Genomic DNA, 20,895 nt, shown 5'->3' on the forward strand with positions numbered 1-20,895 from the left:
CAGCAAAGTTCACTTTGCAATATTATACAACATATTCATAGATTCCAGGGATTTGGGAGTAGAAATCTTTGTGCAGACATTATTCTGTTTATCACACTCCAGAAACAAAATCACTTAAAATAGTTTATTTATTACATATTCATACATTTGCACTTAAGACTATTAAATAGAGCCCAGCTTGCATCAACTTGTTCTGTATTTTTTGTTTTTATTGTTTCTTTTTATTTTTGACTGCATCTTTGGCAACAAAGATTATGTTGCATTTTACTTTATTCTGTCCAGTATTTTGAAGAGCAGAAACCTCTTTTTAGTCATAGTGGTACAGTGTTTCTCAAATGAATGTCTCTTCCTCTCAAAATTGGATTAAGACAAAGGGATCTTAAGTTTCAGTTTTGTTGAGAAGTCATGTTTTTTCTTTGGTGATAACAGTGTTCCAATCCCATTTACTTCCTTCTTCTATTAGGTGACGAGAAAGAAAAAAGTTTTTGCCTCATGCCACCCTACCCCCCAGTTTTTTGTAAAAAAGAATTTTTTGGTACTTATTCAAGTACTGTGTTTGGCACTTAAGATTCATTTGTTGTTGTTGTTGTTGTTGTTGTTGTTGATGTTTTTAATGACTGAAACAGAACATATCTAAAACCACAGCTTTTGGAAGGACCATTTGTTCTTGCTGATCTCGTACCTCTCCTTGAACTTGATCTTGGCCTCTTGTTGGGCCTTGCATTTAAGAGCAAGGACTCTGAAGACATCCTTCTTGACCACAGTCTTGTCCCAGAGGATATCCACAGAGTGCCTTATGGGCATGAAGTGACTGTAGTTATAAACTTTCACAAAAGACTTGATCTTTGACCTTTTGGTGATTTTCTTCTTGCCCATGGCAGCAGTCACTTTGCAGGTATAGCAGTCAATTCCAGCCACCAGGGCATGGCTGTAGGGATGGTCTGAGGTGCCATCATCAATGTTCTTCACAATGACCACTTTGTATCCAGAATAGCATCTGGTCCAGACTGGCACCACCTTCCTGACACCAGCCCATCTCGACACCAGCCACTCGAGCCCACAGCAGAAAGGAAGTTAAGATGCTTATTTCAAAGAATATTCAATTGCCATATTTAAGTTTCTTTATCTAAAAAGTGAGAATTTAAAATTGGTACCACTATTCTTATCACTTTAAGGACAACAAATTCCTTTGAATATATCAGAAATGGGTGTTTGAAAATTTACTTCCACTGCTACCTTCTTGCACAGTTTCCTCATGCATCTCAGATTATAACTTTGCTTGCATCTAATCATAAAACAAATTTTGAGAGATGGAGAGAAAATATAAATTCTGTAACTCTTCTAGCATTCATGGATGAAATCTTTTGTAGATTAAATACTGCATCATACTCCGTGAATATTTAATTAAAAGAGTTATTGTCAGTTTGACTTGGAAAAAAATTTAATTCATTGGAATATGGGGTTTTGATAAATGTGAGGATGTTGGTAAAATTATACAATGGAATTCTTACTCAATTCCAAATTTTGAATTAAAAGCACTTTTAGAGGTACCATTAAGTACAGTTATATTGCATTATAACTGTATTGAGCATAGTTTGTTTTACATTTATCAACTCATTTGTTCCCCCACATCAACCACGGAGTGAGAAGGCAGTAAATTGCAAGGTATTGCTTTTCCAACTCAGAAGATCTGTTTAAAATGCAGATTCTGAGTCACTAGTTCTGGGATCTAGACAGCTTTTCTGCATGTCTAACAAGCTCACCAGTCACACTGATATTGTTCCTTCAGGGACCATACTTTGAATAGCAAAGTCCTGAAAAACCCATTAAACTCAATGTCTGGAAATGTAAACTTTAGCCTCAGCTGTAATTTTTCAGTTGACAACATAAAGCAAATTACTTTATCTCTGAGCTGAGTCTTTTCACTTCTAAAGTAAAGGTATTTGAGTTATTATTCTGTGGTTTCTTTTTATTAATTAAGAAACTGCTGATCACAGAGGTAAAGAAATTTCTCAAATTCACACATTAGTGACAACTCCTGTTTTCTGACAACTGCAGGGTTTCTGATGGTGGTTAAAGCTTTTCACTTTACCATACCAGTAACAGAACCTGAACCCATTTATATAGAGCATCATGCCTGAAAATAAGAGAAATCATGCAGAGCTATTTTACAAGATACCTTGAGAAATTTTTGTAGATTGAACTGTTATTAATTTAATGGATTTTATATTTTTCATGCTATATCAATAGTTTTCCCTTTTATTTATTTCCACTATTTATTATTTTTATTCCATAGACCTTTCTCCTACTTTTAAACAACCCTTGACCAAGTGATAGCGGCACCTTTAAGCAAAGCTATTCTTCACAGCAGTCTTATATCAATGCCAGCTGTGATTTCATTTATATTGAATCACTGTAATTCCTGAAACAATTTATAAAGTTTTGCAACCCTGATTTAAAGTTAAATTTTCATGATATAAAGGTACATGTAGACTATATTCGTCTGTATGTTTCTATTTTTCATTTTTGTGACTAAAGTTGGGCTTGCGGATATAAACTTCCTGGCATTCCTTCACTGAGTAGTAGAACCTTCATTCTAAAGCAAATGTGGATAAAAATCTGAATATGCTTGCTTGCAGGTGTATTGAGTATCTCATTAGCATTGCACTTATTACCTCTTGCAATCTACATGACACTGTTTGGGCATGGATAAACAGGTGCACATGGGCATAGGACCAAATCTAAGACGAAACACAAGTGACCAGTGTGCTTCTACATTTTTAGGCCAACTGGTAGTTTTTTATTGACTACAGATGGTTACTGACTACACAATAATAAGCTTCCAGTTGACTGATTATATTTTTAAGTTACCCCAATTTTTTTTCTCACAGCTAGGAACTCCAATTTATACTCAGGATAAATTTTAGCCCATATGACGGCCTTATAGCCCAGATGTACCCTTGAAGTCAGTGGAGATTTCAATCCTCATTTACAGCCGAAGACTCGTTTTCATATTTTAAGAGCATGAAGAAATGAGCCAGTTCAACTCTCCTCATCTTTCCAAGAGTTCTTCCCCGATTTTTAAATGTGTGCTTTCTGGGGCCCAAATGAATGCACTGCAGGAGACACAGAGTCAAAATATATATGTAAATTATTTTATTTTTGGAACATTTCTTACAGTAGTCTTGGCTGAGAAAGTGCCTCATTAAATGAATCAAATGTGTTTTAGATGTCAACTCTTTATTCTATACTAAACTACTTGATGTAGTGGCCACACACATAAACACAAACACACACATATGCACACACACATTAATACATCCTTTATTCTCCAGTGTTAAATAGTCATGAAAGTCCAAATGAATAAATGTAGAGTAAGAAAGAATGTGATAGAAAGTGTAAGAAATATCTGAAAAAAATACTATTAAAAAAAAAACTTAAAGAATGGGCAATACTCCTTTTAATATGGTGATAGAGGAGTACAGGATAAAAGGTTCTGGCCTTTACTTCAGGTATAATATTCAGGAGCAAAGTTGGAACATTCTGTAACAAGTTAGTAATGTAGGTAGGCACTGCATTTGAAAATACATGATTTGGCTTCTAAGTTAAATTAGACAATATATAGATGTAATAAGATCTTGGCTGATTTATTCCACTCCCAACTTTAGGCAGCAGTATCTTCATCTGTAAAATAAAGAACTTTTATTTAATGATCTCTTAATTCTCTTATATAACCTAAAATTCAGTAATGATTTTAAAAGCTATTGAAAGCACTTGTAAACATTATTACTCCTTCGTCTCTCAGATCTCTACTTTCTGTGCATTTGCTCTATCTTTGTAGTATTTTATAATTATTTGACAGATTTGTATTTATATACTTCTTAGACAGTAGATTGTAAGCTCCATAACAGCAAGGCTTTACTTAATTTGTTTTATCCTCAGTATCTGGCAAGTAGTACACATTCAGTAAATATCCTGTTAATAAATGATTACATAAATCAGTAAACATCTTCCAAAGAAATGAATCAATATACATATACATATATATATGAAAACTAACAGCCTCATTCTGTTTTATCCTGAAACACTTTTCCAAAATGAGAAAAAAATACCTAACACATAATTTGAATTGTATCTAGTTAAAAAAGAATAAATATCTTATAGTCCAAAAAGTCAAATAAATAATTCAGTGTGCATCAGACAACGCACTGGTCTTTTTTAATGCTGCAACTTCTTTTTTTCTGATATGTTGACAAAAAGGTTAACAGGAAGTAAATTGATCATTCATATTAAAGTAAACCCTTGCTTATAAATAATACAATGGAGTAGATACTTTTTCTCAGCTTTCCTGAAGTGGGCTGTGTGGTTAAAGCAACATATATCTTTGAAATTATAAAAATACAATTTTACAAGATAAAATGTTTAATAGTGAAAAAATAAAATGCTTTGAAACATTAAGCAATTTTTAATTGGAGGAAAGTGTTTTATAATCCACAGTCTTTCTACTGAATAGATCCTCAATTAAGGAGCAATAGTCAAGAATCATTAAAGACTTAGAAGTATCTATATGTAAAAGCTGAGAAAGTTGCAAAGAATGTTAAAATAAATATCTGACACAGAAAGACTGATGTTAACATTAAATGTAGAGAGATGAGTTAAGATGGCAGAGTGGCATGGAGACCCTGAGCTGGTCTTGTCCCTGAAATGCAGCTAGATCAGCACCAAACTATTTTGAACACCTAGGAAACTGATCTGGGGTTAACACAACAATCGGCATAACTTGAGCCACAGAACTCATCAGGTACATGGTGTGGAGAAGTGAACTGGGGGAGAGCAAAGCATGGAGAGTAGAGAGCTGTTTTTGCAAAGAGGACAGAGACAGAGAAGGGGGGAGAGTGTGGCACATTGGGGTCACGAAAGAAAAGCACTCCCTGAAAGTAGCTGGAGAGAAAGAGTGTAAACACTTGCAGGGGACTGAACAAGAAATCTGTTACCCAAACCATTGATGGGAAGAAATGAGAGGGCTTCAATACCACCAGGAGTCTATAAACAGTGGAGCTCAGAGTCTGAAGTGTTAGAGCTCAGTGCCTGGCAGTGCTCTGGTGAGGAAGTAGGGCAAATCCCCAGGAACAGGCAGCAGGGTCTGAGGTACTCATGTGCCACATGGAGAGAAGCGGTTTCCCTGCTTCGAGTGAATTTGATAAAGGCCATATGGCCTCCCCACAGCAAAGGTACTGGTGGACCCCCTGGAGAGCATCCACATGTCTGGTATTGGGACAAAGATGTAAGAGTACAGTGAAACCTGGCACTGGCTGTGTTGTGATTTGCCATAATCTCTGAACTTCTGCATCTGAGTGATTGCCTGAATGTTTTCTGGGACAAGCTACTGCTCAGTGAGACCCTCCCCAAGAGAATTGGCAGGTCCAAGCCACAGGAGTCTCTGAAGAGTGTGGTTTTGAAACACAGCCCCATTGGAGATAAAACTCTGAAGGGAGGTGCCACCTGGCAGGCAGGCAGCTTGGACACAGGGTAGAGGCAGGGAGTGGACAGAGTGCTGAAACAATGGAGGGGTGCTTGATAATGGGTTGGTGAGAATGAAAAGTTCCCATGGATGAAGCCATTTCCACCTCTCCTGCACGATGCGCATGTGCACTCATGTTCATGCACACCACACTGATTCACTCCAGTATGCTAAACTGAGTAATGCTACCTAGTGGAAAATGGAACCATTACACCAAACCCTGCCCAACTGCACCCTCCACGCACATCCCCTAGAAGAACACCACAAGTCACTCCACCTGCTCAGAGTATAGTCTATAGAGGGCTTCATAGTTTCAGTTCTAGGGGAAACTAGATGTAACTCCATTTGGGTTTCATTCACTTTGCTGGTTCATTTATTTGTTTTCTTTGCTTCTGTTTTTGCTTAAATTGTTCTTTTTTCCATTCGTTCTTTCTTGCATACAGAAAGAGAAAAATTTATTTTTCTTTTTTTACCTTATTTTTTATTTTTTTTAAATTCATTCTATTTCATTTTATTCTATTTTATCATATAATTTTTTATTTTTAATTTTTATATTACCTCCCCCCCCCTTTTTCTCTATTCTATCAAGCTTTTTTCACTAAGCAGACCAAAACACACTTAGGATATATCTTCCTTTATTTGAATTTTTTGTTTTGTTTTTACTTTCTAATTTTAATTTTTTTTAAATTTTATTAATTTTTTTCTTCTTCCAAAATAGCAAAACAAGGAAATTCACTCTAAATAAAGAATAGGAAAAAATGATAGCCAGGGGCTTAATCAACATAGATATAAGCATAATGTCTGAACTAGAATTTAGAATCACAATAACCTGGGGTTGAAAAAAACATAGAGTCCTTTTCTGTGGAGAAAAAAGAAATAAAATCTAATCAGGATGAAATTAAAAATGCTATAACCAAGATGCTATCTCGAATGGGTGCCACGATGGCAAGGATGGAGGAAGCAGAGCAGTTAATCAGTGATAGAGAAGATAAAATTAAGGAGAATATTGAGGCAGAAAAAAGGAGGGAAACAAAGGCAAAAGATCATAGTATAAAACTTAAAGAACTAAGTGACTTAGTAAAAAGAAATAACATCTGGGTTGCCTGGGTGGTTAAATCAGTTAAGCGTCCAACTTAAGCTCAGGTCATGATCTCATGGTTCATGAGTTCAAGCCCCACCTCAGGTTCTGTGATGACAGCCCGGAACCTGGAGCCAGCTTCAGATTCTGTGTCTCCCTCTGTCTCTTTCTCCCTTGCTCATGTTTTTTTTTTGTTTGTTTGTTTTTGTTTTCCTCTCTCTCCCTCCCTCTCTCTCTCTCTCTCTCTCTCTCTCCCCCTCTCTTTCTCTCTCTCTCTCTCTCAAATAAACATTAAGAAAAAGAAAAGGAATCACATCCAAAGTATAGGAGTCCCAGAATGTGAAGAGAAAGAAAAAGGGTCAGAAGGCTCCTGTGAGCGAATGATAGCAGAAAACTTTTCTAATCTGAGGAAGGACACAGACATCAAAATCCAAGAAACAGAGAAAACTCCCATTAGATTCAACAACAACTGATGATCACCAAGGCATATCGTAGTCAAATTCACAAAATAAACAGACAAGGAAAGAATTATGAAAGCAGTAAAGGAAAAAGTCTTTGTAAGGGAAGACAGATCAGGTTTGCTTCATACCATCCACAGAAACTTGGCAGGCCAGAAAGGATTGGCAGGTTGTATTCAACATGCTGAATTGGAAAAACTGTGCAGCCAACAAGTCTTTATCCAGCAAGGCTGTCATTCAAAATAGAAGGAGGTATAAAGAGTTTCCCAGAAAAATAAAAACCAAAGGAGTTCATGACCACTAAACCAGCCCTGCAATAAATTTAAGGGGGACCCTTTGAGTGGAAAAAAGACCAAAAGCAATAAAGACTAGAAAGGACCAGAGAACATCACCAGAAACACCAACTCTCGTGGCCACGCCCCAACTTGGTTGGTCGGTCTCTCTCTCAAAAAATTAATAAACATAAAAATTTAAGGATCTTAAAATGGGGAGATTATCCTGGATTATCTGAGTGGGCCCTATGTAATCATAAGGGAAGGAGGATCAGAGTTAGAAACAGGAAATGTTTTCAAGAACAGAAGCAAAAATTGCAGTGATGCAAGAAAGGAGTCTTCAGTCCAAGAATGCACATGATCTGTAGAAGCTGAAAAGGCCAGAAAATGGATTCTACCCTAAAATATTCTGGAGGGAACAAGCCAGGGAGACACCTTGCTTTTAGCCAATGAGATTGATGTACTTCTGATCTCCATAAATGTGAGATAACAAATGTGTGTTGTTTTAAGCCACTAGGTGTGTGCTACCTTTTTATAGCACCAAATAAAAATGAATATAAACAGCTTGTTCATGATGTTTCCAGGATCTTAACATGTTACTCTTCTCCCAGCAACCTTTGCTATGAGCTTCCCTTTCATACAGAAAACAATTGCCAGCAATGACATACCCAACGTTTTTTTCAGTCTTTAAAAAATTTTTTTAATGTTCATTTATTTTTGAGAGAGAGAGAGAGAGAGTAGGGGAGGTGCAGAGTGACAGGGAGACCAAGAATCTTAAGCAGGCTCCAGTTTCTGAGGTGTCAGCCCAAAGCTTGACTTGGGGCTTCAAATCATGAGCCATGAGATCATGACCTGAACTGAAGTTGGACACTTAACCAACTGAGCTACCCAGGTTCCCCTATAACACAGGTTTTAAAGTAGAAATTAAATATATTCTCTTAAATAAGCATTTGAAAGAAATTATTACATTTTTATAATGTATCTCTTTAAAAAAATCAAAATAAAATATCAAAAACTACTGAATATTAATTTTTAAAAATTTAGCTTAAGTCCTTTGAGTATATGGTGTAACACTTTTTGACTGAATTTGAATTAGTGTTTTAGAGTGGGCTTAAGTTGTTTTCACACATATTGGTATTAGCTAATGAATTTAGTTAAATTCTTGACAACTGCTTAACTAGATACTAATTAAAATCAGATGCTAAATCACTAACCACAAACCAGCATATAAATATAATGACAGATACTATTGTCTTCAAAGATAAAACTTCTAAGATACAAAATTTAGATACTATAAAACATAATAATAAAGGAAATTAAGACCAATTGAACATATGGTATGCCTGAGTCAGGACAGAACTATGTTAAATATTCTGAAACATAAATAGGAATACATTTGTGGAAAGAAAATTAGTATCATAATGACTATAATGGAATGCATAGTAAACATTTGATTTTCTAGTATTTATTTGTGACTATAATATGTAACAAAAATATGTAATATATGAAATAGTTTTAATTAAATTTTTATCTAATATGCCACTTATCTTCATGTAGCTTAGGCCCTGAATTTCTAAATATTATGTTTACACACAAATTAATTGCATTTCTATTAATTTGGTGCAGTGGGTAGTTTCTAACATAGGCTCCCACTGGCATCTACCTGCTGTTACTAACACCCTTGGAGTGTAGCACCTGTGACTTGATACTAGGTATACAATAAATACCACAAAGGTGACAGAATATCACTCTGTGATTACTTTTCATGAGCAAGTCACCATAGTGTAGGTGCTCACATGGCGAGAAACACAGGGCTGCCTCCAGCCAATAGCCAGCATGGACCTAAAATCTTCATCTAACAATCCATGAGAAATTGAATCTTGACAGTACACACTTGGAAGTAGATCATGTTGTAGTCAGGCCTTCACCTGGGGAATCCTTAACTGCATTCTTGTGAGACATGCTGGAGCAGAAGACCCAGGTGAGCTGTGCCAGCTTAGAAACTGGACCATAGAAAATGTGAAATAACAAATATGTGTCATTTTAAAATGATAAATTTGTGGTAATTTGTTATGCAGCAATAGATAAATTATACATATAGATTTATTTTTTAATGTTTATTTTGAGAGACAGAGTGTGTATGTGCACATGTGCACACAAGTGGAGAGGGGCAGAAAGAAGGGGAAGGGAGAGATTCAGAAGTTGACTCCGTGCAGTCATTGCATGGGATGGAGGACTCATGTCATGAACCATGAGATCATGACCTGACCTGTAATCGAGAGATGCTTCACCAACTGAGCCACCCAGGTGCCCTGATATACATATAGACTTTAATGACACAATGATTTGCTTATGAGATATCAATAATGAATTTATTAATTTCACAAGTTCTAGAATAGGGGCATTAGAAATGCTAAATATGTCATAACGTTTTTATTATTTTCTTTCATTTACTTAATTCAGTAATATTGTAATGGTAATTTACAATAAAATTTGCCCTTTTTAGATGTGCAGATCAATGAATTTTGACAATGGTGGATAGTTGTGTAACCACAAGATATTGGAGATACAAAATATTGTCATCTTACTCAACTAAAAGAATTTTTTTAATGATTATTTATTCATTTTTGACGGGGGGGGAGGTGTGCAAAAAGAGAGGGAAAGAGAGAATCCCAAGCAGGCTCTGCACTATCAGTGCAGAGCCTGACATGGGGCTCAGACTCACAAACCATGATGTCATGACCTGAGCTGAAACCAAGAGTCAGATGCTTAACTAGAATGAGCCACCCAGGCCCCCCCAACTTAAAACATTTTTTGGAATACCTGGCTATTTTCATTGTTTAACACAAGAGCAATGTTATTTGAAGCTTTCTAAATCCTAAGTGAAATCTGCATCTGTTTTAATTCCATCTCTGTATTATACCATTAGAAAAAATATAAAAATGAGTAAAGCAGTGTAAAACTTTAGCTTAATAAAGGATATTGAAAAACTTTCCTAAATTTAATTGATCTGCTTATAATTAGCATGGGGTCTTTGTCCTTTGGGACAAATACTTTTCAAATTATATCCAAGAAAATAAAACATCAATCAGGGTTGGGAAGTGGTAAAAGGTGAAATTTTGCTTTCTAAAACCATTTATGTAGAAAAACTGTCCCTTGCCATAAAACACAAATATGCAAAACCATACACATTTTTATGAAATAATGAAAGTAGAATTTCTAGAATCTGTCATTACTGCATGAGCCATAAAGATGATTGCACTGAGGAGGCAAAGTGTTTTAGATCCACTGAAACAAATATATCTGTTGTGTGGTGATAAAAACAAAAGGATCTGTTAGAAATTGATTGCAATTACTATCTAGAGTTCCTGAACAAATTTGTACCATTTTAAGGAAATATATTTTTTTTCTCGAGGTAAAAAAGAAATATCAGAGTATAGATGGATGGATGTATGAATTTTTCCCTTCAGATGATGGGACATGATTTTATCGAGTTAGATATCTAAACATAAATTTGGTTTTATATAGAATAACTTTCTATCTTAGGAAAATTTTCCAATATTATTCACTATTGAGGGATTCAAATAATAGTATCATTGGTCAGTCAAGTTTAATAGGTTATGTAAACAATTTCCAATCATGAAATATAATGTATCACTAATAAAAGAATTTATAATAAATTGAGAAAAATATTCTTTAAAAATAAGGGAAAATATTTGAAGAATTATGGCGAGAACCAATATAGAAATGGCTTAGAAATAATTTTGCTATATAAGACAACTGCAGAAATGCATCTTTTTGCTTAATTCAGTCAACTGCACAGCTCTCGAACTGTAGAAAATGCATACTACAGACTCCTGGATGGCTCAGTCGGTTAAGTCTCCAACTTTTGGCTCAGGTCATGGTCTTGAGTTTGTGGCTTCCAGGCCCACATTGGGATCTGTGCTGACAGCTCAGAGCCTGGAGCCTACTTCGGATTCTGTGCCTCCCTCTCTCTCTTCACCTTACCCACTCAAGCTCTCTGTCTCTCTCAAAAATAAATAAAAATAGAAAAGACAACACATACTAAATGAAACTCAGTCTTTTTAGTCTTGAAAGAATGTGACCTTGTGTCACCTCCTCTGTGATTTTATTCTCCTGCTTCTGAGAGTACCAAAATTACTTAGTGGGGCTCCAGAACTTTCAACTTTATCAGTAGGAAGCAAGTAGAGTTTACTGGAGAGTATACAGAATCAAGAATAAGGGAAGTAATGTTACTGCAAAATTTAGGGAAGAATTTCATAGTTATAGTGCTGTTTTGGCTTCAGTTTATTCTTGCAATATTCATGTCATCAGCTTCTACAACTAGTTTATGTTAGGTATGGAAATCTTGAAAAGGTTTTATAAGCATCAGATTATGTGGAAAATATTTTTTTTCTAAGTATGGCTCTTATTTAGCCATCAGTGCTTATTGAACTCCATCATTGAAAATGAAGAGGTACTTACATGTGCTGTCTTGGAAATAGTGTATTAGAAGAGAGAAAACCTTCTGTAAACTGAATATCACTATTTAAATAAAATACTCAATTTTATGTGTTTCTTTTTAAATTTTTTCTTCCCTTTGAAGAAAGGGAATTGTGGCAATGAACAATTTACTCTTTAAGTACTCTTTAAGAGGTTTAAAAGCTACTCTAAAACAATCTGCAATGGCAAATATTTTATAATCATAGTTTCCTTTTATTTTCTCGAATAAGAAATAATAATAATAATAATAATAATAATAATAATAATAGAGAATAATGGTAACATACGTTGTTCTAGTTGTGTGAGGTAACTTATTTAATCCTTATAAGGTGTATTTTTATTCTCATTTTGTGGATGAGGAATCTGAAGCACATAGAGGTTATAAATACTGTCAGTGGCTCTGTGGGCAGTAATGGCAGTAATTGTGACCAGTGGGATTCAAGAGCAAAGACTAGTTCTGGAGCCAATACCCTTAATCTTTACATAATTTAGAGGAGAATACAAATAATTACCCCCAATGGCACACTAGGGCTATTCATTTCTATTAAAAGTATTTTTTAAACAGAAAAACATATGACCTAGTAAACTTTTTACACCTTATGCTTCGATATTCACACTAGTGAACTAAATGCATTAAAATGTTAGTGTTGACAAAATAGCTACACTCCTCTAAATTTAACCTCTAACTTCATCAAAGAACATTCATATTTTCTTAATAAGGCATATCCCTTTCTAATAATTGTTCTACGTGGAGGTTATAAAATTATTATGGCTTTTATCACCTTATTAAAACCTGTGATGAGGAAAGCCAAAGTATTTTGAAATATCCCATTTTTATTATTAGCAAAACTGACGAAAATACAAGATAGTATTTATCTGGTGAACAAGTTGTAGATGAAACTATAAAATATTGACCAGCCCCTCTTCTCCAGACTACTTATAATGCTCCTGCTGGGAAGCACTGTTGATGAGTCTGAAGTTGCTGTGACAACAGAGTACAAAAATGTTAAACTAGACTATTGGCAATTTAAAGTCATATGCTGATTCCTTTTGTGAATATTTGCAGCTTCAATTTCCAATTTTAATTTACTCTACCAGGCAATTCTCCTATTAAAAAACTCAATGATTGTGAGACAACTGTAGTAAAACCTTTAAACATTTTGACTCCAAATACACTATTTGTTTCAAATAAACTTTTGGTACAGAAGCCATATGAATTCATCTGCTTTAAAATGTTAAGCAGGTAATTAGAGTCATGTTTTAACTCCCTGTACCACCAATAGCAAAAACAAAGTAAGGAAAAACAATCTCTGATTAATTAAATAGATGTGGGAAAAGGTTGCTATGTATTTCATATTTTTCATATATGCATACATACATATATATAATTTGCCAAAGAAAAGGCAACTTGTTGACATTAACTTGTGTGCATCTGCATATATGAATATATATGTATACATATGTATATAATCCATTATAGTCATACATACAGTATATATTCATACATGTAGTATATATGTATATACACAACTTGTGTGCATCTGCATGTATAAATATGTATACAATTTGTATACATAACTTGTATGATATATTTATACATATAGTGTATGCATACATGCAGTATACATGTACATACACAACTTATGTGCATCTGCATGTATGAATATGCTTATATATGTATATATATGTATATACATGTATATATATATATATACATACACATACGTTTAACATAGTGTAGTGTGTGACAAAAAATAATCAAAAGACATATATTCTGGATACAACAATTCTGCCATGTCATGTTATTTCAGTTTGCTCACAAGAAAGTTATAACAATGCATCTCACTCCATTAAGGGAGAATAGTCACAGCCCATTTCTTTCTTTTGTTTTTGTAAATTGAAGCATAGTTGACATACAATAAGTTTATATACATATATTATTTATATTGTTATATATTATATATAATATATATTATGTGCAAAACATATATACATAAATTAGAAAATGCTCACAAGTGTAGCTACCATCTGTCACCATGCAAAGTTATTATAATATTAGTGATTACTGTACTTCATCTCTGTGATTTATTTTATAATTAAAAGTTTGTACCTCTTAATCCCCTTCACCTATTTTGTTCATCCCCTCACTCCCACTAGCAGCCACCAGTTTGTTCTCTGCACTTATGAATCTGTTTCACTTGTTTTGTTGTTCATTCATTTTGTTTTCAAGATTCTGTATACAATTGAAATCGTATGGCATTTGTCTTACTCTGACTTACTTCATTTAGTATAATATCCTCTAGGTCCATCCATGTTGTTGCAAATGGAAAGATTCATTCTTTTGTATGGCTAAGTAATATTTCACTGTGTATATATACTACATCTTCTTTTTCCATTCATCTCTTGATGGACAGTTATGTTGCTTCTATATCTTGGCTTCTTATAAGTAATGCTGCAAGAAACAGGTACATATATCTTTTTGAATTAGGGTTTTCATTTTCTTCAGTAAATTTAGTAGAATTACTGGACTGTATGGTATTTCAATATTTAATTTTTTGAGGGCTCCCTTTTCTCCACATTCTCACCATATGATTTCTTTTTTTGTGTGTCTTTTTGAATCTAGCCATTCTGACAGGTGTGAGGTGATATCTCATTGTGGCTTTGATGTCCATTTCCCTGATGGTTAGTGATATTGAGAGCATCTTTTTATGCATCTGTTGGCTATCTGTATACTTTCTTGGGAAAAATGTCTATTCACATCCTTTCAGATTTTAGAATTTGTTTTTGTTATTGGGACATATGAGTTCTTTATATATTTTACATTTCAACCCTTTATCAAATATATCATTTGCAAGTGTATTCTCCCTTCAGAGGTTGTTGTTTTTTTTTTATTTTGTTGATGGTTTCCTTCACTATGCAAGAGGGGTTTAGTTTTATGTAGTCCCAATTTTCTTTAATTTTTGCTTTTGTTTGTTGTTCTTTGTGTGAATGATTTTATTATTTTTTTTTAATATATGAAATTTATTGTCATTTAATTTTTGCTTTTGTATCCCTTGTCTGAGGAGACAAATCCAACAAATATTGCTAAGCCTGATAACCAAGAGTTTACTGCCTATGTCTAGGAGTTTTATGGTTTTAGGTCTTACATTTAGATCTTTAATACATTTTGCATTTATTTGTATATATGGTGTAAAGAAAGTGGTCCAGTTTTATTCTTTTGGATGTAGCTGTCCAATTTTCTCAGCACCATTACTGAAGAAATTATCTTTTGCCCATTGTATATTCTTGTAGTAGTGGATTAATGGACCATATAAGCATTTGTTTATTTCTGGGCTCTCTATTCTGTTCTAGTAATTTATGTACATGTTTTTGTTTTAGGATCATATTGTTTTGATTACCATAGCTTTGTAGTATAGTTTGAAATCTGGGATTGTGAAACCTCCAGATTTGTTTTCTTGCTCAGGATTGTTTTAGCTATTCAGAGTTTTTTGTGGTTGCATGCAAATTTTAGGATTATTTGTTGTAGTTGTTTAAAAAATATTAGTATCTTGGGGCGCCTGGGTGGCGCAGTCGGTTGAGCGTCCGACTTCAGCCAGGTCACGATCTCACGGTCCGTGAGTTCGAGCCCCGCGTCAGGCTCTGGGCTGATGGCTCAGAGCCTGGAGCCTGTTTCCGATTCTGTGTCTCCCTCTCTCTCTGCCCCTCCCCCGTTCATGCTCTGTCTCTCTCTGTCCCAAAAATAAATAAACGTTGAAAAAAAAATTTTTTTTTAAATATTAGTATCTTGATAAAGAATGAATTGATGGGGTGCCTGGGTGGCTCAGTCAGTTAAGCATCCAACATCAGCTCAGGTCATGATCTTGCAGTTTATGAGTTCAAGACCCACATCGGGCTCTGTGCTGACAGCTCAGACTTGGAGCCTGCTTTGGAATCTGTGTCTCCCTCTCTTTCTGCCCCTCCCCACTTGTGCTCTGTCCCTCTTGCTCTCTCAAAATTAAATAAATGTTACAAAAATTTTAAAAAAGAATGAATTGAAACTATAGATTGCTTCAGTTAGTGTGGATATTTTAAGAGCATTAATTCTCCAACCCATGAGCATGGATATCTTGACATTAATTTGTATTGTATTCAATTATTTTTTATCAATGTCATATTTTTCAGAGTATAGATCCTTCATATCCCTGGTTAATTTATTCCTAGGTATTTATTCTTTTTGATATAATTGTAGTGGAATTGTTTTCTAACTTCTTTCTGATAGCTTGTTATTAGTGTACAGAAAAACAAAACATTTCTGTTCATTAATTTTATATCCTGCAACTTTACTCAATTCACTTATTCTAAGAATTTTTTGGTGGGGTATTTAGGGTTTTCTAAATGTAATATCATGTCATCTGCAAACAGGGACATTTTACTAATTCTTTAATAATTTGATGGTTTTTATTCTTTTCTGCTGTGGCTAGAATTTTCAGTACTATGTTGAATAAGAGGCAAGAGTAGACATCCTTGTCTTGTTCCTGATGTTAGAAAAAAAAAACTTGCATGTTTTTATCATTAAGTAGTATGTTAGTTATGTCATTTATGGACCATATTAAAGTATGTTCCCTCTATATCCCCTTTGTTTCAAGTTTTCCATGAATGAATGATAAATTTTGTCTAACATTGTTTATGCATCTATTGAGATATTCATTATTTTTATCCTTCAGTTTCTTAATGTGGTGTATCATATCAACCTAACTTCATATATTAAACCATCCTTGAATCCCTGAAATAGATCACACTATTTTTGTGCTGAGTGATTCTTGTAATGGATTGTTGATTTCATTTTGCTGGTATTTTGTTGAGGATTTTTACATCTCTGTTCATCAGAAATATTGATACGTCATTTTCTTTTTTTATATTGTCGTTGGTGTTGGTGTCAGGGTAATGCTGTCCTGATATAATAAATTGGGAAGTATTCCTTATTCTACAACTTTTTGGAATAGTTTGAGAATCATAGGTATTATCTCCCATTTAAATGTTTGGTAGAATTCACCTGTGAAGTCATATGATTCTGAAGTTTTATTTGTTGGAAGTTTTTGACAATTGATTCAATTTAATTAATTGTAATCAGTCTGTTAAAATTTTCTATTTTTTCCTGATTCAGTCTTGGAAGATTTATCCATTTTTTCCTAAGTTGTCCTATTGGTTGGAGTATAATTTTGTTGGTAGAGCAGAATTATACTCTGTATATGTATGGTGTTGGTATAACTTCGGCTCTTTTATTTCTAATTTTATTTATTTGAATCCTGTCTCCTTTTTCTTGATGAGTCTGGCAACAGTTTTTTTGGTTTTGTTTATCTTTTCAAAGAACAAACTTAGTTTCGTCCACATTTTCTATTGTTTTGTTTTTATTGTTGTTGTTTTAGTCTCTGTTTCATTTATTTCTCCTCTGATCTTTATTATTTCCTTCTAGTTATTAACTTTGGGCTTTGTTTTAATCCTTTTGAAGTTCCTCTAAGTGTAAGGTTAGGTTGCTTATTTGAGATTTTTCTTGTTTCCTGAGGTTAGTTGAGTACTGGATGGCAATAAACTTCCCCGTTTGAACTGCTTTAACTACATCCCACCTATTTGAACTATTGTGTTTTCATTTTCATTTGTCTTACGGTAGTCTTTTGATTTTCTTTTTTATTTCTTGGTTGACCCATTGCTTGTTCAGTAGTAGTACATTATTTAACCTTCATGTGTTTATGAGGTTATTTTTTAGGTGTGTGTGTGTGTGTGTGTGTGTGTGTGTGTGATTGGTTTCTAATTTTATACCATTTTTATCTAAAAAGATACATGATGTCATTTTTCTTAAATTACTGAACTTTGTGGCCTAACATGTGGTCTATCCTTGAGAATGTTCCATGTGCACTTGTAAAGAATGTATATTCTGCTATGTTTAGATGTACTGTTTTTTATATACCTGTAAAGTCCATCATATCTAATGAATCAAAGCCACTGTTTCCTTACTGATTTTATATCTGGGTGATGTATACATTGATGTGAATGAGGTGTTCAGGTACCCTACTGTTATTGTGGTACTGCCGAAGTCTTTTATATAAGTTGATATTTGCTTTATATATTTAGGTGCTTCTGTATTGAGTGCATGAGTTTTTACGATTGTTGTATCTTCTTTTGATTGATCCCTTTTTCATTATGTAATGCCTTTCTTTGTCTCTTTTTACAGTCTTTGTTTTTGTTTTTAAATTTTTTTGATGTTTATTTATTTTTGAGAGAGAAAGACAGAGATTGCAAGTGGGTGAGGGTCAGAGAGAGAGGGAGATACAGCATCTGAAGTAGGCTCCAGGTTCTGAGCTGTCAGCATAGAGCCCGATGTGTGGCCTAAACTCACAAACGGTGAGATCAGACCTGAGCCACCCAGACTCCCCTACCGTCTTTGTTTTAAACTCTATTTTGTCTGAATTAAGTGTTGCTATCCTATTTTTTCCCCCTTTCCTTCCATTTGCATGGGTTATCTTTTCCATCCCTTCATTCTAGGTCTGTATGTTTTTTTTTAAGTCTGAATCTGAAATGAATCTACAGGCAACATGTAGATGGGTGCTGCTTTCTTTATTGATTCAGTCATTATATAGCCTTTCATTGGAGCATATGGTCCATTTAAATTTAAAGTAATTATTGACAAGTATGTATTGCCATTTTGTTGTTTTTGTAGTTCTGTTTCTTTCTTGTGTTTTTTTTTTCCCCCTGCTTATGATTTGATGACCTTCTGTAGTGTTACGCTTGGATTCCATTCTTTTTTATTTTTTGTGTATCTATTTTAGGCGTTTGGTTAGTTGTTACCATAAGGTTCCTATACAACACTATATATATATATATACATATATGTATATACACACACACACATACACTATGCAACACTATATATAGTATATATTTTTACTCCCTCCACATTTCATGTATTTGAACTAATATTGTATATCTCTTAGTTTTATATATCCTTAACTAATCTTTGTGGCATAATTGATTTTACTACCTTAATGTTTTGACCTTCATCTTAGCTTTCTCAGTGATTGATTTACCACTTTTATCATGGTGTGCTTTCACTGGTAAAAATATTTTTTTCCATAATTTTCTTAGTTATATTTGTAGCTTTTCCTTTATCACTTAAAAGACGTCCCTTTGACATATATATATATTTAAGGCTAGTTTAGTGGTGATGAACTGCTTTAACTTTTGTTTGGGAAATTCTTTATCTATCCTTCAATTTTGAATAACTTTCCAGGTAAAGTATTCTTGATTATAGGTTTTTTTTTTTTCCTTTCAGCACTTTGAATATATCATACAACTCCCTTCTGGACTGCAACGTTTCCATGGAATAGTCATCTGATGGCCTTATGGGCTTTACTTTATATTCAAATAGTTGCTTTTCTCTTGCTACTTTAAAGATACTATTTATAATTTTTTACATTTTAATTATTCTGTGTCTTATTATAGACCTTTTTTGGTTCACCTTTGGGGCTCTTTGGGATCCCTGGATTTGGATGTCTGTTTCCTTCCCCAGGTTAGGAGTTTTCAGCCATTGTTTTTCTTTTCTTTTTTTTTTTTTAATTTTTTAATGTTTATTTATTTTTGAGACAGAGAGAGCATGAGCAGAGGAGGGGAAGAGAGAGAGGGAGACCCAGAATCTGAAGAAGGCTCCAGGCTCTGAGCTGTTAGCACAGAGCGCGACATGGGACTTGAACTCAGGAACTGCAAGATCATGACCTGAGTTGAAGTCAGATGCTTAAATGACTGAGCCACCCAGGTGCCCCAAACCATTATCTTCTTCAAGTAAGTTTTCTACCTTTTTCTCTTTTCTTCTGAAACCCTTATAATATGAATGTTATACCTAATGGTGCAGAGGTTTCTCAATATATACTCTTATTTATTTATTTATTTATTTATTTATTTATTTATTTATTTATTTATGTTGCTGAGCTTGATTTCCTCTAGTTTTCCTAATTTTCTATCCATTCTTCTATATCCTGTAATCTGCTGTTAATTCCCTTTTGTATTTTTCATTTAAGTTATTTTATTCTTCAGTTCTGAATGTTTCTTTTTTATATTTTCTCTTTTTTGAAGTTCTTACTGACCTTATCTACTCTGCTCTAAACTCTCGTAAAAAGGGGCACTTGGATGGTTCAGTTGATTAAGCATCTGACCTTGATTTCAGCTTCGGTCATGATCTCATGGTTCATGGGTTCAAGCCCTGCATTGGGCTCTGTGCTGACAGTGCAGAGCCTGCTTGGGATTTTTTCTCTCTCCCTCTCTCTCTGCCCACTCCCCCCCCCCCCGCTCATACTCATTCTCTCTCACTCTCTCTCAAAAATAAATAAATAAACTTAAAAAAAAATTTTTTTAAAGTCTGGTGAAATCTTTATGCCATTACTTTCACTCTTTTTTTTTAGGTAGATTGCATTTATTTTGTTTCTTTTTCTGAGATTTTGTCTTGTTCATTCATTTGGAACGTATTTTTCTGTTTGCTAATTCTGTCTGGCTCTGTTTCTTTGTATTAGGTAGATCAGTTATATCCCCTGTTTTTGAAAGTAATGGCCTTACATGGAAGGCGTCTTGTCACGCATAGTAGAACAGTGCTTACTTGTCACCAGAACCAGGCACTCCAGGGGTGTCTCCTTCCATGGCTGCATATGCTTTCTTACTGTGACTGGGCCACATCTGCTGTGAGTACACTGGTGGGAAAGAGTGACCCCCAGTCTGGCTGGCTGCAATCACCAGCCACAACTAAGGTGAGCACACTAGTGAAAGGGGCTACTCTTTGGCATGGCTGACTATGAGGTCTGGCTGCAGCTGCTGCTGGCTTGTTCATGGGCGGTGCTAGCTCCTGGTGCAACTGTGACTATTGTGGGTGTGCTGTTGGTCAGGGCCTGCCCCGTTCCCTGGGGCTGGAGTTGCTTTAGTGAAAATACGTGTCTTGACAAAGGCTGCCCACTGGGTGTAAGGTGGTAAAAGCTGCTTTGTGAGGGTGCCTGCTAGGGTTGGCAGGGTGGTGGGGAAATTCTATAGGAGAACATTTGGGCAGAG

The 20,895-nt window shown here is 34.6% G+C and overlaps 1 protein-coding gene across 1 annotated transcript; it reads right to left on the reverse strand.

Moving 5' to 3' along the window:
• Positions 1-633: 633 nt before the first annotated feature.
• LOC123581148 (60S ribosomal protein L27-like) lies at positions 634-20,680 on the reverse strand. Its single transcript, XM_045446968.1, has 4 exons — positions 20,514-20,680; positions 2,676-2,741; positions 1,225-1,285; positions 634-1,050 (listed from the first exon to the last, which is right to left on the reverse strand). Exons 1-4 carry the CDS (start codon positions 20,678-20,680, stop codon positions 634-636), a joined length of 711 nt encoding a protein of 236 aa, XP_045302924.1.
• Between the last annotated feature and the right edge of the window lie 215 nt (positions 20,681-20,895).

This window comes from Leopardus geoffroyi, chromosome A1 (genome assembly GCF_018350155.1).
Source record: "Leopardus geoffroyi isolate Oge1 chromosome A1, O.geoffroyi_Oge1_pat1.0, whole genome shotgun sequence".
Classification (NCBI taxonomy): domain Eukaryota; kingdom Metazoa; phylum Chordata; class Mammalia; order Carnivora; family Felidae; genus Leopardus; species Leopardus geoffroyi.